The sequence below is a fragment of the Myiozetetes cayanensis genome, unplaced genomic scaffold (assembly GCF_022539395.1).
Source record: "Myiozetetes cayanensis isolate MyiCay16 unplaced genomic scaffold, myiCay2020 scf19, whole genome shotgun sequence".
NCBI classification, from domain to species: Eukaryota; Metazoa; Chordata; class Aves; order Passeriformes; family Tyrannidae; genus Myiozetetes; species Myiozetetes cayanensis.
In genome coordinates this window covers 9,650,488-9,669,238 of record NW_026087400.1, presented here as the reverse complement: position 1 = coordinate 9,669,238, position 18,751 = coordinate 9,650,488, and the positions used below count along the sequence as shown (strand labels likewise).

General features: G+C 44.5%; 1 protein-coding gene across 1 annotated transcript in view; it reads right to left on the bottom strand.

Annotated features, from left to right (window-relative positions):
* The window catches only part of NFATC2 (nuclear factor of activated T cells 2), a 76,030-nt gene that overhangs the window by 13,989 nt on the left and 43,290 nt on the right, over positions 1-18,751 (bottom strand). The window contains exons 7-9 of the mRNA XM_050313873.1: positions 16,524-16,579; positions 15,471-15,597; positions 13,224-13,919 (exon numbers count right to left, since the gene is read on the bottom strand). Coding sequence (XP_050169830.1) covers positions 13,224-13,919; positions 15,471-15,597; positions 16,524-16,579 — 879 coding nt within the window. The remainder of the gene's footprint in view (positions 1-13,223; positions 13,920-15,470; positions 15,598-16,523; positions 16,580-18,751) is intronic.

The following is an 18,751-nucleotide window of genomic DNA, read 5'->3' as shown; positions in this document are numbered from 1 at the left end:
TAAAGAATCCCTAACTCCTGTGAATGATAAGCACATGGTACTGAACTTAAAAAGAAAGAGAATACATAGTGTGGGCTGCTTGTAAGGTCACTAAACCAGTGGAGAAGAGACTACTTTAATTTCTCTTTTACCTGGAAAGAAAAATAAACTGGAAAAACCCAAGAAAATAACTCTACCACCTCTTTTAAGGGTTGGAAAAAACCTGTCTGAGAGGGGAGATAGCTGAAAACACCTCATTGGGCACGTTTTCCATCCCCCCTGAGCAGGCCTTGGTGTGCCTTTCCCCTCGGCTGGATGCAGGCATTGCACAGCGCGGGAGGGACGGGGCGAGGAGCAGGAGGACGTGAAGTTTGCTGTGCTGTCCAGAAGATGAAAACACTAGTGCTGTTTATAGAGGGAAACCCAATTCGTCAGCCCAAATGAATTCCTGTGCTAATCCATGCAGGCTTCATGTTTTCCACCAGCCCCAGCCACTGTAAAGACTATCTTTAGGAGGCACAGTGTGTTTGGAAAGGAGCAGCTGGAAAGAGGGGACGTTTATGCCAGCTTGGAAGGCTTTCTGGTATGGAAAAACAGGAATGCTCTCTTGGGTCTCCCCACAAAATTAAAGCATCTTCATCCAGAGCAAAACGATGCCAAGCACAACAAACAAAAGCGGCTTTCCCCAACTCTCCTGGGCAGCCTCACTCGGGGCTCACAATGGTTTCCATAGAACTTGTTTTGCTATCATAACAAATTCGATCCGTCCAGGCTGATGGTGAGCACTGTTTGCTAAAGACAAGAAAATTAATTTCCTCGCTGATTTGTCTGCCAGAGCATTTTTGTCTGCGTGCCACAGACAGGGACTCCCCAGATAACCAGAGCATCTGCCTGGCGGCTCAACGCCGCCGACGTCCTGAAAAGAGAAACCCTTGAGAGGTTTTGGTCTGTGTGGCACCATGAGAGTCACCTTTGCTGCAGGGGCTGGGGAGAGGCTGCCCTGTGCTAACCACTGCCGTTCCACAGCCCGTGATGCTGCCAGGCTGAGCTGCCCCAGCTCGATGTGCAGCACCACACGCTTCCTGGAAGAACCCAGCCGGCAACGTGTGCGTCGCGGCTGCCTACCCGGGAGGAAATGAATGCCTTGTTCTACTGACCACAATCTGTGAAATGCTAGTAAATACTACAGTCTAACTGTGATTAAGGGCTAGATTATCTGCACAGGCTCCCCGAGGGCTGCACTGGAATGTCACCCAGGGGCACAGGTTCCTCCCAGCCTTTCTGCAGAGACGCTCAGTGGTTTCTGAAAAGCAGAGATGTTTTTCTTCACGACAGAAACAGTTGCAGGAGCATTTAATGCTACATCTAAACCAAGACCATTATCAGAACGACCTGAATTGCTGGAAAGTCTTAATCTTGATCTAAAATTTGCACTAGTTTTGAAGACAGAAAGAGTTAGGAAGTGTAATCAAGTATAAAACAAAGGTCTGGGGATATTAACTTCTAAAAGAGATATAGCACCAGTTTGGTGTAAGTTTCATTTTAATAATAGCCTGTAAAATTTGTCCTGGAGACAAATTTGTATAAAAATCAATGGCATTCTTTAAAAAAGGAAACATATCTGAAAACACAGTAGAAGTTACAGTAGAAGGCATGAAGCTGCAGCATGACCTCAGGAGAGCTCTCCTGTAACCCAGCCTACCTAGCTGAAAATCTCACCCTAGGGTCTACCTGCTGGAATCTTTGATGCTGGAATCTTGGATTGCTTTCTGAGGAAGAACACAGCACCCCACTCAAAGCGAATGAACATGAGCGCAGAAGAAACCAGACAAGAGAAAATGTCATGTAACTTTGAGGAAAAAAGACCCACAAAACAAAGTGTAATTAAAAAAACCACAGCTGCTGGAGGTGCCCCTCCAATTTACCTCTGTTCTTGTTCAAGCCAAGCCAGTTTCTCCCTGGTCCTGCCAATGCCTGGAGTGACCAGTGTGTGCAGAGTATTTCCAGCCCTTGCAAACATCAATTTGTATAAAATTATAATGACTTCATCTCCAGTGGCTCAAACTGGGGCATTTCTCCAAGTCCTAAGGGCAGGTTCCTACGCTGGTGACCCTTTACCTACAGAAATGTTAGGCCCTATTTTTAAGTGGCTTTGGCAGACCTGTGATTACAGCACAGGGACAGCAGTGCCCTGTGTGCCTCCAGCAGTGCCCCTTCCCTGGAAAGCTATGGACAGAGGCATTGTGGGTGCACCAGAACCACACAGAGCATCTGAGGGCTGGTGCCTTTCTAAGTCAGGACCTTCACAGACACTTTAGAAGAACAGTCCTGCTGCCTGCTGATAAGAACTGAAAGCTCAAAAGTGGCTGATGAAGACCCAGCAGGAGCACCAGGAGGTATCTGGCCATAAAGGGAATGCAGTGTCTGATACATCATCCAGCTTCCTCTGTCCTTGTGGCTACAGAGTCTTCTGGAAATGAGATCTTACAAAGTAACTGATGCTGCATTGCTCATAATGACAAATATTTTACCCAGGGAGGTTTAACTGTCACAATACCTTCACCAAGGACTCCCATACTTCTGAAGTGGTTCCCCCTTCTTTTAGTCATTCTCAGTCTTTCCAAAGAAACTTAGAAACCACCTAAATAAACCAGCACCCATTGAGACACTGCAAATGTCACAAGAGTCATTCATGTGTCTCACTATTTGTCCTACATTTGACTCGATTCATTCACGGGTGATGAAGTCATTCATCATTAAGAAACCAAACTAAACCAAACCAAACCAAACCACACCACACCACAATTTGGGAATCTTTGACTAGACTCCCCTGGCAGAGACGATCAGAGGGAATGATTGCAAACTCACACTCCTCTAATTTACTGCTACTTTAGCCCTGGCCCAAGTTATTCTTTGCACATTGAAAGTGGAGGTTCAGACTCCTTGCAAAAAGTAGGAGCAACTCACCACGTAAGCACTGATAAAGGACCAAACTCTTCTCACTCTGCAGTGATGTCACCAGACTATTTCTGCAGGGCCTCAAGGTTTTGTGGTCACGCAGTGCTTGGTGCACAAACAGCTCTGGCACACAACCAGCCACCTCCCAACACCCACGGCTGGGTGGCAGCAAGGACAGCCCGTTCTGACCTTTACTTCCACACCTGACAATTATCCACGCAGAAAAACTCTCCCTCAGATGCAAACCTACCACTCGCTTCAACATCCACGGGCAAAGTCAGTAATACTTTTCTCACTACATCTAGTTTAACTACGATCTCACACTAGAAAATTAGTGTTTGTTCAGCTGAGGGCAGGCGATGTTTTGGAATGCGAGGTTTCCAAATTAAAAATCCACAAAAGGACACGGCTTGGTTAAAATGGGAACTGTGTGGATTAGGAGAACCTGCAGGAAGATGGGAAGTATTAGACTAGTTTCTCACTGAGTCAGAAAGTGTTGCTCTGCCGAGTCACATGGGCATCACTGTGGAAGCTCTTTGATCCTCAGTGGTTTTATTCTAGTTAACAGTAGCTGAAGATTTAACTCTTTCACACCTAACACTGGTTAAATCCAACTCAAGACCAAGTTTTCATTTGCAGACCATTAGTCATGCAACTGTGGAGGTCAGAGTTTCAATTGCAAACAAACTGCAGTACTTCTAGTAGATGTGCACCTACACTGGAGAATGTGAATGTGTGCAAAGTTGGGAGCACTTGGCTTTGGGGTTTTTGTGCAGACCCCTTTTAGAGCCAGGAGTCATCTGTGAAATTCCCAGCTGGATATATGCCCAGATTTCTGTGCTTGCAAAACTGAAGCATGAGGACTTGGAGCAATGATTCAGACACAACTGCATTGTTTATACATTTTAGGTTGGCTTTTACCTTCCTCTGCTTTCTTCTTGGTGAACACAGAAAGAGTTATATTACAGAATAGGAAAGAGTGTGACAGCCAGGACAGGACTGAAAATTCAAATTAGGAGTTAATATGCTGGGAGGGGAATTTTATGGTCTTCAAGTATTTGTTCTTCTTCCCCAGTCCCTGACTCTCCTGCTGGCTCGACTACATATGTGCCGTTTGTTTTTCAACTCAGGGAAGCTGGAATGACCTATTAGGTCATCTAGTACCTCTCACAGCCAGTGTAGGATTGTCTTCTTGTACATGTGTCCAGTCTGCTTTTAAAATCCTCTAAACACATACTGCCTCCAAATTAGAGCACAGAAGTCTCTTGGAACTGGTAAATAAACAGCACTAGAAAATGACCAGGCAGCATAAGGCCCTACCAGCTTCTGCTGGGAAGAAAAGTAGCTCTCACTACTTAAGAGTTCTCATAAGAAAACTAACTTGATGGAAAATTCAGATGATTCATCCTCATTTTTTTTGTATTTAAAAATGGCCACAGATTTTTAAGTGATAGTATTATTTATAAAAAAGTATGAACAATGGGTGGAAGAAAAATGGGTTTTAAATTAATCCCCTTTAGGTCTGCATTCTTGTGAGAGAAAAGATCTATATAGACAAAAAGTCCCCCACCAACTACCCATGCAGGATGTGACCTGACCTGGAAAAGCTCTGCTTGTGTGAATAATGCTGAGAATCCAGGCATTTTTCTATAGTAGAAGACTTTATAACTGGCTTTCAGTTTGCACCATAAAAAGATTGCAGATCTTTAAGATGGTTATTCTTGCCAGGCATTTTATTTCACAATAGTTAAAGAAATGTGCAGATGTTTTCCAAACTTTTCAAAGCAGCAAAGCTCCTTGCAGCTGCTCACAAGACTTCAGAAGTGCAGCTCAAAAATGGCTCGAGCTGCCTTTTCGTGAGCCATTGCAGGAGGAGCCGAATCCTCCCAAGTATTATTTTGAGCTTTAAGGGGAGAAAAGACCCCTCTCCCCTTTGCACTTTCTGAATATTAACACAATCTGTAACAAACGAAACTGTGAAGAGCAGCAATGCCAAACCCAGGCGTTCAGGGTTCCTGAGTCAGGCTTCCAGTAATCATGAGACTGGTTTAAAAATCATGCAATCAAATCCCCACCCCTAAAGTTGCATCATTTTTGTCTGCCCGGATTTTGAAAGACCAAAACATCAAGGTTTTTATTTTTACTGTTTTGGTTTTTCTTGGATCAAACTTGAAAAGATCACTAAGAAAAAAAAATAACTCTTGTATTTTGCTGCAATCACCTGCACAGGGACTTTTAAACAGCTATAAATATTGCAAGAATTACAACGAAATTGCAAAGAATTAGCAAAAGCTTGGAGCTGCCACATGGATGAAAGCCAGTTCACTGATTATACTTATTCAATTACATGATGCTCATTCTAAAGGGGAGATAAAAGGATTTTATCCCCCTCTCTATTTGTGAGGACAAAGACACACCTAGCTGCAGGTTCCTTATATAGCTGTCAGGGAGGTACAATTCCCCTCAGCAAAGCATCTTCCTAATAAGTGAATCCAGGTCCTTGCATCATGTTTGCTGGGAGTTACTGACACCAGGATTCATTTTGAGGTGGTCAACACACAAAGCAAGCAGTGCAATTATTGTCCATGTGGAAATCCCTTATATTACACCTTATATTTGTATTTATTATATTAGCTGCCCCCTACAAAGTTTAGCCAGCTTAGCAGCACTGGCAGGGCTGGTACAAACCCTCCCTCTAATGCAGACACCGTGATCCCAGTGCAGCAGCCTCCAGTGGAAGAGCTGGTGGTGGTTCCCTGACTTGGCCTAAGCTGTGCTGATTCCAGTGTTTTCACACCAGCAGAGCTGTGTCTCTTCAAGGGGTTTTACCATAATAGCTGTGCTAGCAAAATAAAATAAAATAAAAAACCCAAAAACCTAACCACCTTAACCAGCATAGTTCTGTGGTGAGCTGCCAAAGTGTAAAACAAACCTTGTTCAAGGTTTCAATAGAGCACTTCTCTGCTTCAACACAAAATGGAGAATTCAGCACTACAAGGAGTTAACCCTCTTTTCTGCTTTGCATAGTTTTGTTATAAGCCATTTTCTAGCTGCACATTTCTCATTTCCAAAGTCCCCATTTTTAAAAGCTGTTGTCAAAACAGTTATGATTTTGACTGAACTGAAAGAATTTCCATGTAAAGCACCCAGTGTCACTCCTGGCTGGTAGAAAGACCAGTGATTCATTTTCCTTACCTCCCGTAATTGCTCCTGTGACAGCTTTGCTCTGTCTCAGGCTTTGCCCCAAAAAATGAGTGTTTCTAACAGACACACCTGACCTCAGTGACAGTGCACTGCCTGCCAGCAACCAACTGCTCACTTCTAGAAAGCACATACCATTCTTTGACACATGCAGAATGAAAGGAGTGAGTCTGTGGAAGGACAGAAAAAGGAAAGAGTAGCTCTGCCAATCCCTCCCTTGAGTGTAACGTGTTTAACCACCTACAGCACAGCCAGGGCTGCCCCAGCTCCTGCAGACCTGGACCACATGCCTTTGGTACCCCCACATCTGTGCTAGGGATGCAGCTGAGGGTCCTGGAAGTCTGGGATCCCCCAGGCAAGCCACAGTTTTACCAATTACTTTTTGCATCAGCTGGGCAAGTCCCTTAAAAGCTCTGATCCCACTCCATCCATCTGTGAGAGCTGGGGAAAAGCTTGTCTGCTTCTTTCTGCAGGGGAATAATTTAATTCATTTTTCTGCACTGGATGAATAGTGTCACTGGACTGAAAAATGTTATTGTTATTATCCCTTTAAATTGAAAGTGGATTGAAGGAATAAAAGTAAATGTATGGTCTATTTTGGCAGATGTCTTCCAACAGATGGGTGTCTATGGTCTTCTTTATAAGAGCTGTCTGCTGCCTGTGATTCAGACTGTCTAAGGAATGCCATGAGCTTGGAGTAAATGGACAGCAAGTCTGGGAAAGGACTTTATTGTGGTTTAGAAGCTTTCAATTCCCAACTGCACGAACAAGTTCTCTTTTTTTTTTTTTCAAGTAACTCTTTGCCACTATTTCAAAACTATCACTGAAAATCTCTTGATGCCTTCCGAAAACTGAACGCTTTCTGCTGATAACTGTCCGCTGGTCCAGCCTGCAAACAGGGACATGCTTTCCACCCAGAATCGCTGGAACTGGGGTTTCTTGTCCTGGTGCATCAGCTCCTGGTGGGACTGTGCCCATGGAGGCAGTGTCCATGCACCCATCCAGTGTGAGCCCTTGGCAGCCGTGCCCGTGGTCCCCTAATGGAGTCTGCATGTTCCTTTGAACAGGAAACGCTTTGTAACACAACTTGCCTGTGGGCACTTACTGCACCAATTAAAGATTCCTGAGCTCGAGAACAAAGAGGTGCCAGTGGAACTATGGTTTTAATCACTTGATTCGTTTTCTTCCTTCCTCCGCCGCTGATTTTGGATGTATGGGTTTTTCTTTTTCTTGCTTTGTTTTTGGTTTGCATGTTTTCAGGCAGAGGGACAGCAGCTCAGAAAGGCTGCTGGGGAAAGGGCAGTCTTGAAACAGGGCTGGATTTGTCTGAATTTTTTAATAGCAAATGGTTTCTAGAGGTGAAGAAGATCAGATGGAGCCAGCCGTAACAATACAATTCTTAGTTCTTATTCAGGTATGCAAGTTTGGGTGTTTTTCTGAGAATTCATGCGAGTTTTTGTAACATGAATGAATGAAATGCTTAACCATTTTAGAGGGAAGGATAATAAGCTAGTCTTTAATAATGGTAAACTAAGGTACAGGGGAGTTAAATACTTTGCTGAAAGACCAAACTCAGACCCAACCCAGACTTTCCTCCTACTTCCTGCCAACAAACTACAGGTTTTTGGGAGCAGAACCACCTTTTCGTTCCCTTTCTATATTGCTTCTAGAAAAGCAAGACTGACATACAACTGGGGCACACAGATTATAACACCACACAAACCTGCAACAGCAGTAAACCAAAAATAAAGCCTGTAGTGTACCCAAGGAGTGCTGTAAGGTCCCAGCAGAGAACAGAAAATCTGTACTAATGTGAGTCAGAGCCTCAAGAATGAGTCTGATGAATACATAGATTTGCTGGAGTGTTTGAGCAGAATGTTTTGGAGAACATACAGGCTTCACTCTTAATCAAACTCTGCCCGAGCAGAAGTGACCACACCTTCTATGAAAAGTAGTTCTAATTAAAAACAGAGTGTGGCTTTTTTGGATGCAAATTATTGCTCGAACTGAACCCCAGCCCGTTTGCAACATTCAAATTCACTCCTTTCTAAAATGCCAGGAAACAGGAACATTTCCCCCTCTGCCCTGTGTTGCTTTGCATGTGGACACGTGATGAAAACAACTACAAACCAAACTAAAACACGCTCCTAAAGCCACCATCTTCTGTGCTTTCTGGGGATGGAATCAACAGCGTTTAGACAGAAGAGCAGTTTCTCCACAGCCAGGTTGGAGCAGCTCCACTGCTCCGGTGCGTGGAGGGCCCCAAACTGCCCTCCCGGTGCAGAGGAGGTTCCCTGGCCCAGGGAGATCCCCAGCTGCCACCAAGCTAACAGAGCTGGCTTTGTGCCACCTCCTCCATCCGCCGTGCAGGGGCTGGGGAGGGTGAGCAGGATGCTCAAAACGTGCCAGCACCCAAGAAAGAGCCCCGAGGGCTGTGAGGGGCCAAAGCTGGCAAAACAAGCTCAGTCCCTGACTGACACTCAGGGCTGACACAGTGGCTTTGCTCTAAGGATCCCCAGGAGACATGGGATTTCCTGAAGGTTCAGCCTGCCCAGCCTTGTCCCTAACAGCTACTGGCCCAAAGAGAAAAGAGCTGGTCAGAAAAGAAAGCTTCTTGCTGAACGTGAAGGACAGAAGGGATTTGAGTTTCATTTCATGACACCTTGGGGACAGACCGTGGGTTTTCTTGTTGTTGAATGAAAGAACACGAAAAGAAAAAGTAGGGATCTAACACACTCTGAGTGGTCTTGGATGAGACCTGTGGTCAGGGCAATGGTTACTGTGGTGGGGAGCAAAACTGCACAAATTAACCCATTGCTGGCAGCGATGGTGATTGACAGTGCTGGGTGATTTACAAGCACCAAATCACACACTGGGGCCCAAAATCACAGAGTACTGAGGGTTGAAAGGGACCTCTGGAGATCATCCAGTCCAACCCCCACTGCACATCCATTTTCTAAAGAAATATCTGATATGTCTGAAATTTTCTGTGAAATACCTGAGCTCACTATTAAAACATCTCTGCTGATCATCAGCCTGATAAACCACCACAAGCATCTGCCTTGCTTTTCTCCTCCCCAATAAGGATTACTGCTGCACCAAAAATAATTTAGAGCTGCTGTATCAAGTAGACACTCCTGAGTGTCAGATGTGGTTAGACAGTTACTGTTTGAATAATGACAATCATTTTTCTTTGCAAAGTAAAAAGCAGGACAGCTGAACCGAAAAGAACTAAATCTAAGGCAGGCAAGTTGGTAACACTCAAGACATGCTGCATGTCCATTATCTGCACATGGAACTGAGCCTTGTATATCTCTGTGTTGCAGATGGGGAACTGACACATGGCAGCTGAGTAGCTACACCAGGGCTACAGAGGAATCCTCTGTCTCTGCAGCATGAGCGTGGACAGTCCAGGGCATGACCAGTGCAAATAACTACATTTTTAAGTGGGTTTGTGCTTTAAATACTTCATCTGATTGCTCTGAAGGTCATGGGAGAACTAAGTTCTATTTGTCAACATATTTCTGTGGTTGTTTGGGTAACTTTTACCATTGTGGGTGGTTTTGGTTATGAATAATATTAAGATAAGGCCTCGGCTCAAATGTGCTGATCACTCTCTCATCCTATGGCTTTCACTTGCATTTGAAGCTAATCACTGCTTGTCAGCACTAACCTGGACACCCAATGCATCCTGAAGGGTCTCCTAAACATGGCCTATCTTCACTCCCAAAGTGAGTCTCTGAGGCAGAGGTGTGTAACAAAGGTTTCTCTGACGATTTTTCATGAATATTCCCTTCCTCTGGGGATTCTTTACACTATTTGATATCAAAAAGTTACAAATAAATATATATTTACTTTTTACAGAGAAATGTGAAGGTATATGGAGGACTATGCATATACATATGTACGTGTGGTAATGAACTTGCATCAGTCCCTAATGGGTGCATATTCAAATGCAGCCTCTATGACTTGATAGCTGGAGCCTTCCTTCCAGTAACAGCGTGATTTGTAGTTCTGTTTGGGAGGGGAAAGTTGGGAAGTTGCAAGAGGGTTGCATGGGCTGGGTTAGACACCTCTTGCTCTGAGGTAGCACCAGCAGAAGAAGAAGAGGGGCAAGTTTCTCCTTCCAAGAAAGCACATGGCAGGTCTCTACACTCACAGTACCATCAGAAATGAGAAGTGATATTGTCATTAAGGCAGCCAGTATGGATGGTTCCAGCTGTGCAGCTCTGCACAAAGAGGTCCTTGCACATGACAAAACCCACCTGAGAAGACAGGTAAATACTTGCCATCACCTGGCCTTGAGGACCACAATGTTTTGGCTGTGCTGCTGGTGCTATTCAACCTCAAGAGCCTACAGCTCCTGCAGAGATGGAAACAGCTCTTATCTTTACCAGGCAGGATGCAGACAGGTTAAGTGTGCTGAGTGCCCAGTATTACATGCCCAGTGGTGCAGTGAAGGCTCTGAGCACAACCAAACCCTGGTCTCAGGAAGAAGAACAAATGAAGAGAAGAAAATAATGACAGGTCCTGCCAGCAGTGGCAAGAGGAAGTTGAAAGAGCTAAAGAGAAACAATAATTGTGTCATGCTGTGTCATGTGTGATGCTTTTTTCTGATGGCTTCCAGGAGAGCTCAGAGACAGGCGCAGCATGCCCACGCTGAGAGGCACCAGCTCCAGGAATGAGGAACTGACAGAGTGGGGCACATCCCACAGCACTTAAGAAGCTTGTGGCAAAGCTCAGAATAGAAACAAAGTCCAGAACACCAAGTCTAGGTGTTAACCATGAGGACAGTGGACACGAATTGATGAGAGGAGGTCACAACAGCAAAGGGATGAAAACTGGACTCTCAGCAGGAATATGGAGAAAGAAGAACAAAGAAGAGGGAGGGGGAAGATGGGGGAAGGGAAGAAGAGTGAAGGGAAGCGAGAGACACCGAGACAGTGATTGCCCAAGAGTCTGTGCAGCAGCAGAGGCAGCACAGCTGCTCATGCCAAGCCTGGCTGGGGAACCTTCATCTCAGTATCCATCCGTGAAAACCCCAGCAAGACCTAACAGCTCACTTTATCTCAGAAGAGCTGTCTGGATAAAAGGGATTTGAGGGTAAAGCCTCCATAATCCTTTGGGTTTGCTTTCTTTTAATACTGTAAAGCACAAACCCAAACTTTCTAGTCAGGAAAAACATGGCTTTTGTTATATTCTGAGTCACTTTTCCTCAGCAGCAAACAAGTGGCTTTTCAATTCAAGTCCTGAACATTTCAGAATGAAATGCTTTGCAAAGTCCTAGAGTAAATCCCAGTTCTCCAAATCACATTTCCAGCTGATGTCAACTCACTGAGGTCAGCAAAGAGATGCCATGTGACTGATCTCCCCTGGCCTGACTTGGGTGGCATAATTGATAAACTGATCTCTAGTCAAAAGCAATTCAAGACGATCCAGTCAGCCAAGCAGAAGCCTGAAATTTCACTATTAACTTGCTGCTGTTCTGCCTCATGTCTCTTCTTGGCACAGAGGTTGTGTACATCCCTTGTGAGCTGTGCTGCAGTCAGATGTCACTGGCCCAATTCAAAATCAAGTGAAATTAATTTTGCAGTCCATTTGGGGAGTTCTTTTAAGGGGAAAAGACTTCGGCTTGACTCTGAAGTTTGCTAGCTTTCACTTCAGAATTCTTTATTTTTTATTTATTTTACAAGGTTTGTACCAAGTATTTTTAGAAATGTGGAAGAATCTCTCAACTTCTCATATTAAAAGTGCCTTAAACAACAGTGTTCAGTTTTCCTGTTGAAAATTCTATCTTGCTTTGTTACATGCCCAAATCCCTGAACAGGAGGTGGATCTCCTAAATGAAATTCACTCTTAAAACCCAGTTCAACACTCTCCAGACAAGGGAACCAGTAAAAACACTGCAGATTTTACTGTGGTGACACCAAAGCTATACCAGGCAAATTTCAAACACAGACAAAGAGAAAACCAGAGAAAACCATCCAAACTCTACTCTGTGCAGCAATGAAGACTGTACATGATACAGCCACAGAGCACACTCAGTACCTAAACTGAAGAAAGTAAAACCTTCATGGGCACAATTTCACAACTCCAGGTGAGTAACTGCAGTAAAAACCCCAAACTTCTGTCTGCTTACAGCACACCATGGTGGACATGTACAAGATCAAGCCATGCCTGATCTGATTGCCCAGACTGGGAGGGCAGCAGCAGTTACCATCTGTGACCATCAGGTCTGTACTTCCTACATAAGAACACCCAATATTTGCAGCAATATATCCAGCAACCTCACTCTGCTCCCTCTAAAATCTATGCTGGGTTTATGACTACAGTGCCCAGCTGCACTATTAATTTTGCATTGATTTCCTTTTGCAAGGAACACAGTTTAATAAAAGAACCAATCAACCAGATCACCAATAGCTGCCTACCTAACAATAAGCAGGGTATGTTCAAAGAAAGCTTTACTCCAACTTATATTCATTCCTAAGGGCTCAATCAGCTGGCTCACAACAAAGAAACAGCATTGTTTTACTTATCAATGTCCCACTGTTCATCTAGAACATCTGCAATAGTTTTGCCTGCAGCACTACCCCATTCATTACAGGCCTTGATAAACTGCTCAATGGGCTTTTTTTTTTTTTTTTTTGGTACAAAATGTACAAGAGCATTTTACAAAGTGGACTTTGCCCCGATATGAATAATTTAATAAAAATAATAATTTAAAAGTGCATTTCATTTCAGAGTCACCATTTTCCAAACCAACTTTTGGCAAATGGAAACAAAATGGCAACAGCTAAACCTGACAGCTCAGCCCACAGCACGAAGCAGACGGATTCTGCAGATCACTTGTTTTTTTTGCTTGGTTGCCAAAGCGCATTGCCATCTACCAAAAATGCAGTTAATGAAAGTCTCAGTATAATAGAATATAAATACAGGATTCAAATACGCCACGAGTAAACAGCAAATATCCACACCCACCAAAAGCAGGCCACGCTGAGGAAACACGCTGAGGTGGGATTTAGAAGCTCTAAACTTGCCCCCTCCCTCCAGCAAACCGACTCATAAGAGAGAAGTGAGGCACTTACCATCGTCCAGGTAGGCTTGGTCCAGGTTCTGTTCCTGTTTGATGGTGACTCCCGCTGGCAGCACCTCTTTCTGGTCACTCCCTGGGGGCCCGTTTTTTGCCGCTCGCTGGCCTGAGGCCGCCTGCTGCTGAATCACCGTCGGGTACGAGCTCGGGCTTAACCTTTGGGCTTGACTGACCTGCGGCTGGCTGGATCTTGCAACACTGGATGTAAAATTTTCACAGCACATGATGTGCTGGAACTCTTGGTGGCTTCCACACCGCAGCTGCTGGTTGGTTGGAGAATAGTGAATCACAGGAGAAGACTGCTGGTTGCCCGGAGAGTGGTGGAGCACCGCTGGAGTTTGGCCTGGGGAACCTGCGTGCACCAGCACTGACCTGTGGGCATCTGAAATGGCAACTGGTGCAGCCATCAGGTTGGACTGCTGGTAGCCCAGCTGGCTGGGGCTCAGGCTCTTGCTCCTTTGGTAGATCACAGCGGCCGGGTTCTGCTGGTGGTATCGAGAATCAGGAGAGGAAAGGCCCGAGCGCAACTGCTGGCAAGGGGCCATAGTGGGCACAAGGCAGGAAGGGGACTCGGTGACCATTGTGTGCTGTGAATAGTAAGGCTGTGTTACTGTTCCCAGACCACTGTGTACTGTATTGCAGATTATGGCTGGATCATAGTCATCAATGGGCTCTGTTTTGATTGATGGTACTAGAACAAAGCATGCAAAGGACATTATTCGTAACGAGCTGGTGAGAAACAGAGAGGTTTTTCCTTGAAGTAATTAGAGATTAAAGCCATTTACAAGATTTGCACGTGTGAACTCGTATCTCGCAGGCACCAAGTTTAATGCATCACGTATAAGCAATCATGGCAGAGTCTCTCTCGAAAACACTCTGTACTAAGAGGTTCTTGAAAATCTTTAGAGTACTAATTAACCACAAATTTCTAAAATTGGAAAATTCAATACTTCAGCTCATATTTTCATTCATTTAAGGGCCATTCTGGAACACATGCAAAATAAGAAGCCAGACATAGGTGTTTCATGTAGTCCTTCCATCTCAAAGGAACACTGAATAAACAGAAATCCTGTGACACATGTAACTCCTCAATTTTCTGTCAAACTTTTAGCTAATGACCAAAGGCAGAGTTGAGCTATTTTAGAGCTTTTGTTTTAGCTCCTTTGCTGCATGTGGTTTCCTCAGTGCTGAGAACTAAAGATCTTTCTGACATCATCATCTAAAAGACCAGGATTTAGTGGGAGTTGTGTGAATCTTGGTATGATAAATGATGGTCCTCTACAGGCAAATTCTCACATTTCTAATGACTTTTTTATCGAATCTTCCCCAAAACTCACTACAGAAACACCATACAGTGGAAACCATATAATGGTCACGCAAAAGGATTGTTTTCTAGAAGGATTCCTTCCCCTAAGTGGTCTATTTTAAGGATTGTATTGAGAGAGAAGTGTACTTCTCAATACTATTCCAAAGCAGAACAATTTAACAACTATACAAAACCTTCACATTGGTGCCTGGTTCATAAAATCAGGGAGAGGACCAAAGATTTTCAGGCTGGAGGAGACCAAAATAAGAATCAGAATGAATGTTTGCCTGTCCTTAGAGACAAGTCAAATTAAGACATCATTTGAAGCTTGCATAAAATCTGGTACTGTTATTTTATGCTTTCTGGTTTCCACAAACACAATACTGTGATTTTTCTCAAACTATTTTTCTCTCAGCCAAAGCTGAGAAATTCTGGGAATCTCATTAGTAATCCTACTGCATTTATTGTGACATGGCTGACCAATTCCCAAGAGGAAGAACATCAGAAAAGCATTCATCTTTTTCTCCACCAGCCTCATTCTGAAGAATACATTTTGCTTGCCTTCCTCCATACCAAGGCCTTGTTTCCCAGATCTGATGTTATCTTACTGCTGGACACGTCGGCTGGGAAGGCAACACTCATGGTTTTCATAGGGGTCACACCATGTCACAGACCGAGCCTGTTCCCACTGAGGCTTTGGCAAACTTCCCTCAAGTGAATGGGGCACCATCAGCTCATTGCCAAGATAACAGTCACCTCAAATTCATGATAATTTCTGATCATAAATCAAATGCATCCTTCAAACCAAACAGTTGTTGAGTGCTTAGCTGAATTGAATCAATAACATTTAGATCCTCCAATAACAGCAAGAAAACAACACAGCAGAAAATGATGAGAGCTAGGCAACAACTGGCTCTGTTCTTGATCGAGAATTACCTGGTTGGTAGGTAAAATGCTGGGGTTGGCTTCTTTTTCTTTTCCCATTGATGACATAGAAGTTCACTTTCACAGCTGTGCGGATGTGCTTGTTACGGTACTCAGGTATTTCTACAAAAAGCATGCTCTGAAACAACAGAGGGTGACAACAAAGAATTACTAACTAAGGCTGACTGGAGATGTCTGTGTGCATCTCCCCTTGCTACATGTCCAGGCACAAAGGAAGAGAAATCTCCCCATTCATCCCTATAAGGGGTATGAGAATAAGAAAGGGAAAAAAGGGCAGATGGTGCAAGCTGAAGATTTTTGGTACTGGCAAGCTGGTTTCTATGAACTGAATCCTCTCCTGCACTTGATGTTGTCCTGAACTTGGAAAGAGATGCCTCAGCTACAAGTCAAACACACAAAATGGTGATAAAAGCAGCAGCACTGTTAATCACCCTGGGCTTGATAAACACATGTGCACTGCAGAATTCCCTCTTTTTGTCAGGATAAACTCAATCATTCTATAGGCTTTTCAGTTATACATATCCGGATCCCACTTCCACGGAAATTAGGAGCAAGTCTCCCATTCCCTTCCGCCGGGGCAGGCACGGCCCTTGGCAGTGTCAGTGCAGCTCCTAAATGCACTGACTGACTCCAGGAAGGTCCCATTAAGCAAAGTGAACAAAGAGGCTCATTCCCTTGAAAGATCAGTGTTCATTCGAAACACTGTAGGACAAATCCTGTCCTGCAAAGAGCACAGCACCCAAGGCTTCCACGCAGGCAAAGGAAGCCAGGACAGCCAGCATCCTGCAGAGGGCTGGGCTGGTACAATAGAGGCTTCTGCAAGAGCACAAAATCCAGCAGTTATTCAATTTGCTGTGGGTTGCCACTAAATGAATCGCTTCTTTTTGCAACACATCTACTGCTGGAGCATTTGACATTTGTTCATCCCAGCAGCAAGATTGCTGCTCTTTCTGCTTTTGAGACGCTCTTTCAAAGCTACCCCTTGAATACAACTTGCTCTCTGAGAAGCTCGAGGAGAGGACATCCAGTGCTTTGCATACTTACAGGCTGGCTCTTATCTTTGTCCACTGTTGCCTCCATTTCCCAGATCTGCTGCCCATCTAGAAGAATATCACAATATTAACCTCACTGTAATTTTTTTTTTTTTAAATTATAAAACTTGACTTAAAAGGAAAGGACACAAATTAAGGGCATCAACTTAGCAAAGCTCTCAAAATGGACTTAATTCCAAGCACCTTCCCAGTCCTAACCAAAAGCAACAGCATTTAATTTAAACACATCATCGAACACTTCTCTCCCAAGGAATGCCAGAGACAGTCCTAAAAAGCACCAAATATTCACTGTACTGAGAGTAAAAGCACTTCATTGCATGTGTGACAGCCTCTGCCTCTGAACCACTGGAACTCTTTCTGCTCTTAATCACATCCATGCAGTTCTTTTTGTTTCCCTTATATTGAACCCCACCAAAGTAACCCCCATGCCATAAGAGTACATCAGTAGTAACAGGACATTCATACATACACTGGGTGCTTCATCTGGTTACAAATATTCCTCAAACCTACTGTCTCCCCAGAAACATTTTTTAGACAATGCTTTCCTTCTTACTTTATTTTTTTTTAGATTTTAATCTTTACCCCTTTGATTTTTATATTCCGTTGAGCCTTGTAGGCAAGCAATTTGCAGAAGAAAAATACTGATGGGGAGGGAAAAAAAAATAAAAATTGCCTCATACCTTTCTGAAAGTTTGATTTTAGAATGACCAGGGGACATGTCTCCAAAGGCCCTGACGTGACTGGGAATACTGCAGCCTGAGGCTGTGTTTGCTTTAGGGGGGAGGCAGCTCCAAGCATGTTTCTTTGGGGGTTCCCCAGGCTGCCTGCCCAGGCTGGGCAGGACAAGGGTGGAAGTTGCCTGAAAACAGTCCTTCTCACAGGACTTTTTATTTTTCCCAATTCTTGGAAGTTCTGCAAGAGCTGCTTTTGTCCTCTGTTATTTAAGTACTTCTGCTTCTGGCGAAAAGGGAAATGAAAGAGTATTTTTAAATGCATTTTGCATTTTTTCTGTTGTTTTCCTCTTTGTTCTGTGCTGGGCCCAGACAATGAGCTGACAGATGTGCCGGGCTCTCCAGGCGGCCTCAACCCAAGATGGGCTCAGCGGCTGCTCCACGGCCAGGACGCAGCCCTTGGGGGACCCTGCCTGCCCCAGCTCCGTGTCCTCTCAGCCTGAGGTTCCTTCCCAGTGTGCCAGAACCTCACCTGTCCCAGCACCCCACACCTGAGACACCTCTGCTGCGTTCTGGTCTCTGAGAACACACTGGGGATAGATGGGTTTTCCTTGAGAGCATCACCCACAGCATGCCTCTTCCTCCCTCGGGATGGGCATGTGGATTGTGGTGGGCACCCAGTGCTGGCTGGGCCTCCTCACCCCAATCCTTCCCAGTGGGCAAGTGGAGGCAGCTGAGGAACAGTTGGAAGTTTGGTTCCATCCATCAGTTGCCTGTGAGGAGGCGAGGAGGAGAGAGATCCCAGGCTTCCAGCTCCTCATGGCCAGAGCATCCTGCTGCAGGAGGAGACACTACGAAACTCAGCCTTTTTTCTTTTTTTAAAGTGTTTCAAGTTCCTCTCCTCCAGTGAGTCAGTTGTGTTTTCTACACTAACACATGGATGAGTGGCCCCAGAGCCGGGATGGTCTAAGCTGTGTCACTGGAGCCAGCGAGGCTCTCAGCCCACATCCCAAGGGACCTCTGTGCAAAGGGATGGAAAATACTCCACTATTTAATGTAATTTAACATAAGCATTCACTTTGGCCACTGCTCTGGGCTATTGCATGTTCAGTCTATACCCCTATTAATGCATCTTATTGCTGTTGAGGCAGCAAACATGTCAGGGAAGGGAGAAGCCAAAATACCAGGGTTTAATCCAGCAAATAGTTGTCTAGATGACAAGGCAGTAAATACTCAGTGGGGGGATTCCTCTTCTAGGTGACCTTTGCAAAAAGAAACCACCATAGTATGTTAAGGAACATCCCCAGGCTCCAGGAAAAGAAACCCAAAGTGTAAGTTTTTATAGTCCTCTGAGGAAAAGAGGAGGGAAAAGGAAATACAGATGTCATAAAATATGAGCTCTGATAGAGGCACACATCAGAGCTGCCTCTGCAAAGCAATATGAAGATGTCCTGACAAGAAGGACAGCCAAGAAGGACTATTTGACGTTGGTTTTGCTCCAGGCAGAATGTTTTCATCTTTGTTTCTGTACTGCTAAATTCAAACAGTC